This window comes from Chelon labrosus (genome assembly GCF_963514085.1).
Source record: "Chelon labrosus genome assembly, chromosome: 14".
Taxonomy (NCBI): Eukaryota; Metazoa; Chordata; class Actinopteri; order Mugiliformes; family Mugilidae; genus Chelon; species Chelon labrosus.
The window spans coordinates 495843-507000 of record NC_140347.1 but is presented as its reverse complement, the minus strand read 5'-3'; the positions used below and the strand labels follow the sequence as shown (position 1 = coordinate 507000).

General features: G+C 43.8%; 1 protein-coding gene across 1 annotated transcript in view; it reads right to left on the bottom strand.

Moving 5' to 3' along the window:
* The window catches only part of LOC311499743 (uncharacterized protein), a 233054-nt gene that overhangs the window by 209838 nt on the left and 12058 nt on the right, over positions 1–11158 (bottom strand). The window contains exons 2-7 of the mRNA XM_084560864.1: positions 10730–10831; positions 10041–10143; positions 9149–9262; positions 4420–4536; positions 2728–2806; positions 2171–2399 (exon numbers count right to left, since the gene is read on the bottom strand). Coding sequence (XP_084416990.1) covers positions 2171–2399; positions 2728–2806; positions 4420–4536; positions 9149–9262; positions 10041–10141 — 640 coding nt within the window. The 5' untranslated portion in view covers positions 10142–10143; positions 10730–10831. The remainder of the gene's footprint in view (positions 1–2170; positions 2400–2727; positions 2807–4419; positions 4537–9148; positions 9263–10040; positions 10144–10729; positions 10832–11158) is intronic.

The following is an 11158-nucleotide window of genomic DNA, read 5'->3' as shown; positions in this document are numbered from 1 at the left end:
TCTGCAGCACGAGTTCCTGAATGAACAAGAAATGTAATGAATCAGTGAACTCATTCATTTTAATAACATTCACATGTGACTGTTTTCAGTCCAGAAGAATTCATAGATAGTAAGTAAGTAAATTTAATTTATAAAGCACATTTAAACACAGCATAGACTGACCAAAGTGCTGTACAGTGGATAACAAGGATTAAAACAAATAATACAGAAAAACACATTGGACCATTAGTCATAAAAACATAATTAAAAAGAACCACATAGGAAAAGCAGGAGTACAGGATTAGGGAACAAGGAAGGCCAGGGAGTAAAAGTGAGTTTTTATCCTGGATTTGAAGGCAGAAATGGAGGGGGCAGATCTAATATCCAGGGGGAGCTGGTTCCACAGACGTGGAGCAGCAATTTCAAAAGCTCTATCACCCCTTTGTTTGAGCCGAGAACGCGGCGCATGGAGAAGCCCTTTACCTGAGGATCTCAGGGACCTTTGCACTGAGTAGGGCTGTACAAGGTCGGTGATGTAGGTTGGGGCCTGCCCATTTAGTGCCTTAAAAACAAATAAAAGAACTTTAAACTGGATCCTAAAAACAACTGGGAGCCAGTGCAAGGAGGCCAAAATGAGGGTGATGTGTTCACGCCTCCTGGTGCCAGTTAGAAGACGCGCAGCTGCATTTTGGACCAGCTGCAAACGTCTAATTGAGGATTGGGGGAGACCAAGGTAGAGGGAGTTGCAATAATCCAGCCGTGATGTAATAAAGGCATGGATCGCTTTCTCAAGGTCATTGTGAGATAGGAAAGATTTGAGGCGGGAGATTATTCTGAGCTGATAAAAACTATTTTTGACAACAGAGCTGATCTGTTTGTCAAAGCAGAGGTCGGTGTCGAGCAGTAGCGGTTTTAGGCACGGGCGAACCGGGCAGCCGCCCGGGGCGGCATTTTTTCATGACACAAGGGGGGCGGCACGAGCACTTGGGGGAAAAAAATAAACAAATAAATCTGCGCCGCTACATGGTTCTCTTATCTGTCATATCAGTGTGGGGAATTGGCAAATTGGCGCCCCCTGCAGCTGCAGGCGCCCCTGCTGCGGAGAAGGTGCCGTGCACAGAAGGTGTGCGAGAAAGGGAAAGGGGAGGGGAGCGCGGGGGACAGTTCACCTCTGGGTCTCTCCCAAATTGAACGGACGAGGGGGGGGGGTCCACTGTATAAAAGTTAGTAACACCTTCACTTTCTTCCATGTAACGCAGATTTCATTCCTAATATTATACAGACCTATAATTTCTGCACATTTTTGTATTCATGAATTGTGTGAAATGGCCAAATAAAAATAGGTAATACAAAACGATTATGTGGTCACCAAGGTGAATTGGTTTAGTCTTGACTTCTGGTCGTGAGTGACAGCGTTGGAGGATGGAAATCTGTTGATTGTCGAGTGTCAAATAAACGCAGAGATGGAAAGATAAAGGTATGCTATGTTCTCTCTGTGTGATTACAGTATCCATGTCATGAATGAAGGGCTAATGTTAATTGTTGGTATACGTTTGTTAGACTTTTTGCTACGATGCTTGCAATGCTTATACAACAGTAATTTGTCTTAACAAACACCAGATGTAATTTCACCCTAAAATTGTGCTTTGCAACAAAACTTTTACAAGTTCAGTTATTATTTTTTTCCATCGCGTTGGGTTCTTCATATCTGTATGTAGTTTCAAAGATGAACATTTACCATTTGCTACAACTCTGTTTCGTGTCAAAACATAGTTTAACCAGTCAGAACTAAAAGTGAGCCAAGCAGGCAGTAACCAAGGAGCTAACTGTTCCTCCCTGAAAGATAGATTAGTATAGCGTCTAATGACAGACACTTAGCGTGTCATGGATGTTCTTTTGTTTTCGCGCGTGCGCCGGGCCGGGGGGGGGGGGGGGGGCGCTAGGAGGTGGTCTCGCCCGGGGCGCCATTCAGTGTAGAACTGCCACTGGTGTCGAGGATGACACCCAGGTTTCTGGCATAGGGTTTAACAGATGGGGTGAGGTGATCTAAGTTTTGCACTACAGTGCATCTTGCTTTAGATGTGATTCAGATGTTTTCATCATATTAACATCAGAGTCTAGAAATATAAACTTCTCCCATGTTTCCTCCATTTCCTCTTTCCATCAAGTTAAAGCTGTTAAATCCTCTTACTGCTCTGCAGACAGTCAGCCAGCTCCTCCTGCTTCATTCTCCTCAGGAAGTTCACTGTGATCTTCACAAATAAATCTCTGCTGCTCCTCCTCTGCTCTTCATCCTCACCCTCCAACACCTCCTCATCCTCCCTCTGACTCTCTAAGCATTCTGGGTAATCTGGACTCAGAACCTTCCGGATCTTCTTCAGCTCGTTCTTCATAAAACTGATGATGTTCTCCTCCAGCAGCTGGAACAGAGAAATATGTAGAGTTTACTTTGAACTGAAACTGATTGAAGACAGATTCAGATCTGTGAGTAAATCCACTAAAGACATCAGGATGGAGCAATATTAGGATCAATATCCTAGTTCACGTTGTTGTTCAACAATATCTGAACATTATAAACTTCATAAAGGTTGATTTATTGCAGCACTGTTGTATTAGACCGTATTGTTTTACCTAAATGGATCTAAAAAGCTGCTCACTGAGTGTCTGGTTCCTGTTTTATGTGTAAATGAAAACTAAATCTTCCTTCAAGTTGATGACATTAAAGTTTTGAATCTTAAATGTTCTCACCATCAATATGGAGTCCAGATGTGTTTGATGCTGAGGGACAGACTGACCACTGAGAACCTCTGAGCTCTGCTGGTGAACTCTGTAAAAACATTCAGCTTCAGCTCATGTACACTTTGTTAAAGGTGTTCTATGAAGATGAATCCTGACAGAAACTAAAGTTAATTCAGTTTGGTACAACAGAGGTTATACACAGAATGTAACAGAAACAAAATCACCATTTTAAGTTTAGCTTTGTAGAATGTTCTTTGTCACAGTTTATCTCTATCTTTGATATTTCCAGAGTTATTCAGATTGTTATTTATCTGTTATCTAAATAACTGCCATGTGTATATTCTGAAGATGTTTAAAAGTCATAAACCACAGTAAATGTCAGATTGCAAACAGTTGTTAGTTTGGGTCTTTTGACTGGGCCCCGTGCCCATGGAGGTACAAACTATTGATGACTAGAGATGAAGAGGTGTTGATGCTCTTCCTGCCTGGTGGTGTATTACTGTGTTTCTAGGAGTTTGTACAGTAAAGAAAATATACACTGGCTGTGCCTCTCAAAGAGCCTCATGAAGGTATGTGTGGTAACCAGAGGGTCTGAGGGTGTTTAAAAGAGTTGAAGGATTGAACCCTTTTGTCTGGAAGTGGATGTACATATTATGAGGGCTGGTGTCACTACAGTCAGATCAGTGGATCAGTCTCTGTGTTACATTTAAATAAGTGCAGTTGACAAGAGATTGATTTGATTTGGCCTTTATAACATTTTAATGTGATTTTATGACTCTGGGCCAGCGATGACTTCACAGATCACAGTCCTCTCATCTTTCTAAATTCTCTGTAGGGTTGTAAACAAAGACAGGTTTGATGGGTTTGACTGATTTAATGATAAAGTTTAATATTCATCATTGCTCCATGGAATCCTTTCTACAACAGACTGATCTGTGTAGCTATCATTAGTAAATACTCATAATGTTTCTCTCTGCTTCACTGTGATTCATATTCATGGTCTTGTTCTGAGGTTTGTTGTCTGATTGTGAACCTTGGTGTCACAGTGGAGCATTGACTACATCTGACTACACCATTATCCCAATAGTGACACTTCTTAGAGGGTGTAGTCTATATGAGTGAGCATGTTGGTTACTAACAGTAACACCAGACTCTATGAGAACATGTGTAGCCCTCTCAGCTGTGGCTCCACTGGCTCCACCATTATCATCTAAATAAAAAGCTGAACTCACATCATGCAGTTATTCTATACTGTGGATGCAGACATAAGAGAGGCCTGAGGTGGACACAGGCTGTGGAAGAATCTCTAAGACTGAACATGAGTGAAGGGATGAATCCAATAGTGACAGCTCTTAGAGGTCACAGACCACACTCATAGAACCTAGGGTTACAATAGGTAACCAAGGTTCCTGCACCAGGACAATATAAGAGGGTGTAGCCTATACAACCCAGAGACACATTCAAGTATTTTTACTTCCTGAATGAATCTTTACTGATGACAAGGTACAGTAATATTATTACTTAGAAAGACAGAAAGAACAGAGAAACAATGAAGCTACTGTATTTAACTTAGTTATGGTTTCATTTTAAATGTATTGTTTTCCTACAAAGAACATGACTGTGTTACTGCTGAAAACTATTACTTGTTATAACTGATGTGGTAAATAATATTATTGTTTGGGGGAAAATTCATGATCTCACCCTTCATGAACAGAATGATGTCCATCTTTGAATGTGAGGGGGTTAACAATGGACCGGTCACTCTTCATGGACACACAGCTGGGTACAGGAGAGTCATGTTTCTGTTGATGGATCCTCCTACAAACACAGGATATAATGTGTCCGCAAGACTCATCTTTGACTCATTTAGTTAAATCAAATTTAATTTAGAAATCTCTCCAAGAAGAAGACAACAGTTCCTTTTGTCTGGAAGTAGATGTCCATATTATGAGGGCTGGTGTTACTACAGTCAGATCAGTGGATCAGTCTCTGTGTTACTTTTAAATAAGTTAAATTGACAAGAGATTGATTTGATTTGGCCTTTATAACATTTTAATGTGATTTTATGGCTCTGGGTCAGTGGTGACTTCACAGATCACAGTGAAGTGTTTCTCTCTACTTCACTGTGATTCATATTCATGGTCTTGTTCTGAGGTTTGTTGTCTGATTGTGAACCTTGGTGTCACAGTGAAGCATAGACTACATCTGACGACACCATTATCCCAATAGAGACACTTCTTAGAGGGTGTAGTCTATATGAGTGAGCTTGTTGTCAAGATGGCGCCAGACATGCCGGCAGCTAGTTACAGTAGCTCCGAGAGTTTCGCCGTGTTTTTGTGTATTTTCGTGCTGTCTCGTGTCATTTTTGTCGCCAACCTCAGTCGGACTTTTAATCCTATGGATGTACATCTGGCGAGGTTTGGAATATGTGTATTTTTACTTATGTGCCTGTTAAATACGGCATCCGGAGACCCCTTCAGCCAGGGCTCCATTGTTTACACATGGGATCAGCTGGTAGCACTGTGCAACACGCGGGTGCTCCCAGGACAACGACCGGAGATCCCTGTGGAATTAAGGAGAAGGAGACGGGGCTGCAGAGCTGGTGTGAAGCGCTGGGAGAAGAACAGACGGTATAAACCATGCGTACCGTCTGTTATTATGGGGAACATGAGATCTCTCCCCAACAAGATGGAAGAGCTGACGGTGCTAACCAGGCTGCAAAGGGAGTACCGGCAGTGTAGCATCATGTGTTTCACGGAGACGTGGCTGAACGAACTGACGGCGGATTCGCACGTCTCATTGGACGGATTTCACATCGTGAGAGCGGACAGGAAGGCAAAGGTGACCGGTAAGAAGAAAGGAGGGAGCATTACGATGTTTGTTAACAACAGATGGTGTAACCCAGGACACATCAGGGTAAAGGAGCAGCTCTGTAACAGGGACATTGAGCTGCTAGCTGTTAGCATGCGGCCGTACTACCTCCCGAGGGAGTTCTTGCAAGTTATCGCGATAACAACGTACATCCCCTCCTCTGCCGACGCTGCTGCAGCCTGCGAGCTCCTACACACTGTTGTATCACAGCTCCAGACATCGCACCCCCAGGCCCTGCTACTGATCTCCAGGGACTTTAACCACGCCTCCCTGTCCTCACTCTCCCCACATTCACCCAGTATGTTAAGTGCATCACCAGGGACAATAGGACACTGGACTTGCTGTATGCAAACACCAAGGATGCATACAGCTCCTCCCCCCTCCCCCCACTGGGTCGTTCTGACCACAACCTGGTTCATCTGCTCCCTGCCTACATACCCATGGTAAACAAACAACCACCCACCAAAGGTATGTGAGGAGATGGACTGAGGAGGCCAGTATGGCGCTGAGGGACTGTTTTGACACCACAGACTGGGATGTGCTCTGCAGTCCACATGGGGAGGACATCGACAGTCTGACAACCTGCATCACAGACTACATCAATTTCTGCGTGGAGAACACTGTACCTATGAAGAAGGTACGGTGCTTCTCCAACAACAAACCCTGGATGACCCCGGACTTAAAAACCCTGCTGAAAGAGAAGAAGAGGGTTTTTAAAACTGGGAACAAAGAGGAGCTGAAGAGGGTGCAGAAGGAGCTCAAGAGAGAGATAAGGAGGGGCAAGGACAGCTACAGGAGGAAGCTGGAGGAGCACCTGCAGGGAAACAACACCAGAGAGGTCTGGAGAGGCCTGAAAACCATCTCTGGACACGGGAAGGACAGTGGAAGGGGCCCAGAAGCGGGAGACCGTGAACGGGCCAATGAACTGAACCTGTTCTTCAATAGGTCTGACTGTGTTCCTGCCTCCTCCCCCACCCTCCACAGCCCAGACCAAACGACACCCATAAACCACCCCCTATCCCCAACCCCCCACAACATCTCCATCAGCAACATCTCCACCCCCGAGAGCATCTCTGGACTGTCACCAGCAACACACCTCCTCCCACTACACTCTGCTGGGGTGATCCATTCACCCTAACCCCAACCTGACACAACAGGGGTTTCTTCACCCCCCCCCCCCAACTTCTCCATAACCACAGACCAGGTGAGGAGGGAGCTCAGGAGGATCAAACCAAGGAAGGCTACTGGCCCTGATGGCATCAGCTCCAGACTCCTCAAGGACTGTGCAGATCAACTCTGTGGGATTTTTCTGCACATCTTCAACTTGAGCATCAGTCTGGAGAGAGTTCCGCTCCTGTGGAAAACATCCTGCGTGGTTCCAGTTCCCAAGACTGCGCGTCCCAGTGAGCTGAACCACTTCAGGCCAGTAGTCCTGACCTCTCATCTGATGAAGACCATGGAGAGGATCATCCTGGGCCACCTCCGTCATCTGGTGAACAACAACATGGACCCGCTGCAGTTTGCCTATCGTCCAGGCATAGGTGTGGAAGACGCTGTCATCTACCTGCTGCACAGATGTTTTTCCCACCTAGAGAACACCGGTAGTACTGTGAGAGTCATGTTCTTCGACTTCTCCAGTGCTTTCAAAACCATCCAACCATCACTGCTCAGGGGGAACCTGGAAGGAGCTGGAGTTAACAGTAGCCTGGCTGCATGGACCACCGACTACCTCTCCAACAGGCCGCAGTATGTGAGGCTTCACGACTGTGTGTCTGATGTAGTAGTCTGCAGCATGGGGCGCCGCAGGGTACTGTGCTCTCTCCATTCCTCTTCACCCTGTATACATCAGACTTCAGACACAACACGGACAGCTGCCACCTCCAGAAATTCTCTGACGACACAGCCATTGTCGGGCGTGTATCTCAGGGAAACGATCTGGAGTACCTGGAGGTCATCACCAACTTTGTGGACTGGTGTGCTCTGAACCACCTGCATATCAACGCCAGCAAGACAAAGGAGGTGGTGATTGACTTTAGCAGGAAACCACTACTCACTGCACCGGTGAACATCCAGGGCTTGGACATCCAGGTCGTGGAGGATTACAAGTACCTGGGTGTTCACCTTAACAATAAACTGAACTGGACACACAACACTAACGCCCTGTACAAGAAGGACCAAAGTAGTCTCCACCTGCTTAGACGACTGAGGTCCTTTGGAGTGTGCAGGACACTGCTCAGGACTTTTTATGACTCTGTGGTGGCTTCTGCCATCCTGTATGCAGTGGTCTGCTGGAGCAGTGGGAGCTCAGAGAGGGACAGGAAGAGACTGAACAAGCTGGTCAGACGGGCCAGCTCTGTCCTGGACTGCTCTGTGGACTCCATGGAGGAGGTGGGTGAGAGGAGGATGTTAGCCAAGCTGACATCAATCATGGACAACCCCTCTCACCCACTGCATCAGACTGTTTCAGACCTCAGCAGCTCCTTCAGCAGCAGACTGCTGCATCCACGCTGCAAGAAGGAACGCTACCACAGGTCCTTCATTCCAACTGCCATCAGGCTGAACAACACCAGCCTGAGTCAATAGTAACTGTACTTTTCTTTTTGCACAAACTAAGCTTCTTTGCACTGCCTGTTTTTGCACAAACCACTACCTCACCAACTCAAAATGTTTTCTCAAAGTTTAAGCAATTATTTATTTGTAAAGTTTATTCTACCACCACACTGTATATACAGAAAGTCTTATATTTCTAGTTATTTATCCCCCCTATATTTTCTCAGAGTATGGTTATTCTTTTTCATATATTTTTTGATATGTATTTTTAAAATTTTTGTATTTGTGTTTTTTGTGCTTTTTTGATAACTTTTTCCCTGTCTAAGTCGTCACTGTCTTCTACATATATATATTTTTGCCAAATTCTGTGCTACTGGAACAAGGAAATTTCCCACACATGGGATTAAATAAACGTCTTATGTCTTATGTCTTATGTCTTGGTTATTAACAGTAACACCAGACTCTGTGAGAACATGTGTAGCCCTCTCAGCTGTGGCTCCACTGGCTCCACCATTATCATCTATAAAAAGCTGAACTCACATCATGCAGTTATTCTATACTGTGGATGCAGACATAAGAGAGGCCTGAGGTGGACACAGGCTGTGGAAGAATCTCTAAGACTGAACATGAGTGAAGGGATGAATCCAATAGTGACAGCTCTTAGAGGTCACAGACCACACTCATAGAACCTAGGGTTACAATAGGTAACCAAGGTTCCTGCACCAGGACAATATAAGAGGGTGTAGCCTATACAACCCAGAGACACATTCAAGTATTTTTACTTCCTGAATGAATCTTTACTAATGACAAGGTACAGTAATATTATTACTTAGAAAGACAGAAAGAACAGAGAAACAATGAAGCTACTGTATTTAACTTAGTTATGGTTTCATTTTAAATGTATTGTTTTCCTACAAAGAACATGACTGTGTTACTGTCGAAAACTATTACTTGTTATAACTGATGTGGTAAATAATATTATTGTTTGGGGGAAGATTCATGATCTCACCCTTCATGAACAGACTGATGTCCATCTTTGAACGTGAGGGGGTTAACCATGGACTGGTCACTCCTCATGGACACACAGCTGGGTACAGGAGAGTCTGGTCTTCGTTGGAGGATCCTGATGGAAACAAAACCACCACATAAATGTAATTAAAGGGACACTCCACTGAAAACCTGAAACTAAAACAATAAAACAATTCCAATGATTCCATTCCCAGAAACTGAGATGAAAATCACTGTGCAGCTGTTTTCATGTGTGGTTTATCAGCAACAAGAAGCCATGTTGACATCAAGGACACTAAAGTGTTTGTTCTCTCCATCCACCGTCCTGCCATTTTTCTAAATGACTTCCATTCTGTGTGAATGTGGAGAATGTGGTTTAGTGTGTACAGTGAACATGGAGCTTTGTAGAAACTTTCATTTAAAAAATAGATTTCTTTTTTCTTTTTGATTAAAAACACGAAGAAAAAGACAATGACAGCAACAATAATGAGGACTTTATACTCATTAATAGCAATTTGACTTGACTTTGTGACGATAGACATAGATCTCACTTTGGTTATAGGACCAGATGGCTCGTACCAATGGCCCCAGTGCCCCATACTCCAACAGTACCCCTTAAGAGTTCCCTTGGGATCACGGTCATGAGTCTTTTCAAAGTCCATGAAACACATGTAGACTAGATTGTCAGACGCTCATGATCCTCTTAGCAAATCCATACTGAGATATTCTCTGTCAGAAGGAAAACCTTTAGTCTGGTCTCCATCTCTTTTGTGTCTGTGGACCTTAGACCCAGAGCTGTAGACCTTTGAGTGTGAATAATGATGGTGTAGTGATGTGAGTGCTGAGCTCTGACATGGAGAAGAGTCATGGACAGTTAGAGATGGTCATCTCACCTCTGATCTCTGGTCTGGATCTCATGTTCCCCACTCAGAGTGGTTTTAGAGGGAGGGTCTCCCTCCTGTCTGTCCTCACTCTGATTCATAGCAGAGTCCATACCTTCACACAAACACAACAACCTGATCAGTCATTACAACAACACTCACATCACATCAGTTCATCACTGGCAGTAACATGCTTTGAATTCTGGGTTCGTGTAAACCTTGCTGGTTCCACATGCAGGGTTTATTATAGATACACAAATATGGAGCATCCTACATTTATTGGACTTTATCTCAGATGTCTCAACAACATCACCATAATGTATTTCATAATGTTATTCTAATATAAAGTTATTAGAATTACTACTGAAACTATGACAGAGACATATGATGGTAACAAGAGAAAATAGAACAGAATTGAAATATTCTGTAGGTGAAACTATTTATATTTAAAAACTGTAGAAAATACAACCTGGACACCTGGACGTCCCATCAGACGGTCCAGGTGTCCAGGTTCATGAAGCCTCTGGGACACAGACTGAGCTTCAATAGAGACAAACTTAAGAATATAACATCAACTAATTAATAAACATTTGGAATAATTGAATCATCCTAGAGAAACTTTCTACTATACAGTCAAAGAGTGAAACAGGACAATGTGACCAATGGTGAACTGTTCATCAGTCATTTACTAATGTTTTTACCTGATTCTTATCTTCTGAACTTCAGGTCCACTTTCAGACACTTTCCACCTTCATGTGTTGAGAAGAAGCTGCTCACTGTCCCTCGTCAGTCCTGGATTTGATCTAAAAACACATCAGAGTGACGTTAAAACCAGTCGAACCTGAGTTACAATCACTGGATCACACAGCAAATGGTGCAGTTCTACTGTCTGTCCACTAGATGGAGACAACTGATCATCTAATAGATGTAGTGGAGCAGCAGGAGTTTGGATCATATTCACACAGACCTACATTATTTCACTCTGGTCCTCAGTCCTGGTTCCTATAAAAGGAGAAGAGGAACCTCCAGGAACTAATGAGCATATAGAACATGGAACTGAGATCTGACTTCACAATGATAACTCTAACCTCTGTCTCTCTGTTATTACTACACAGTCTACGACTGATAAA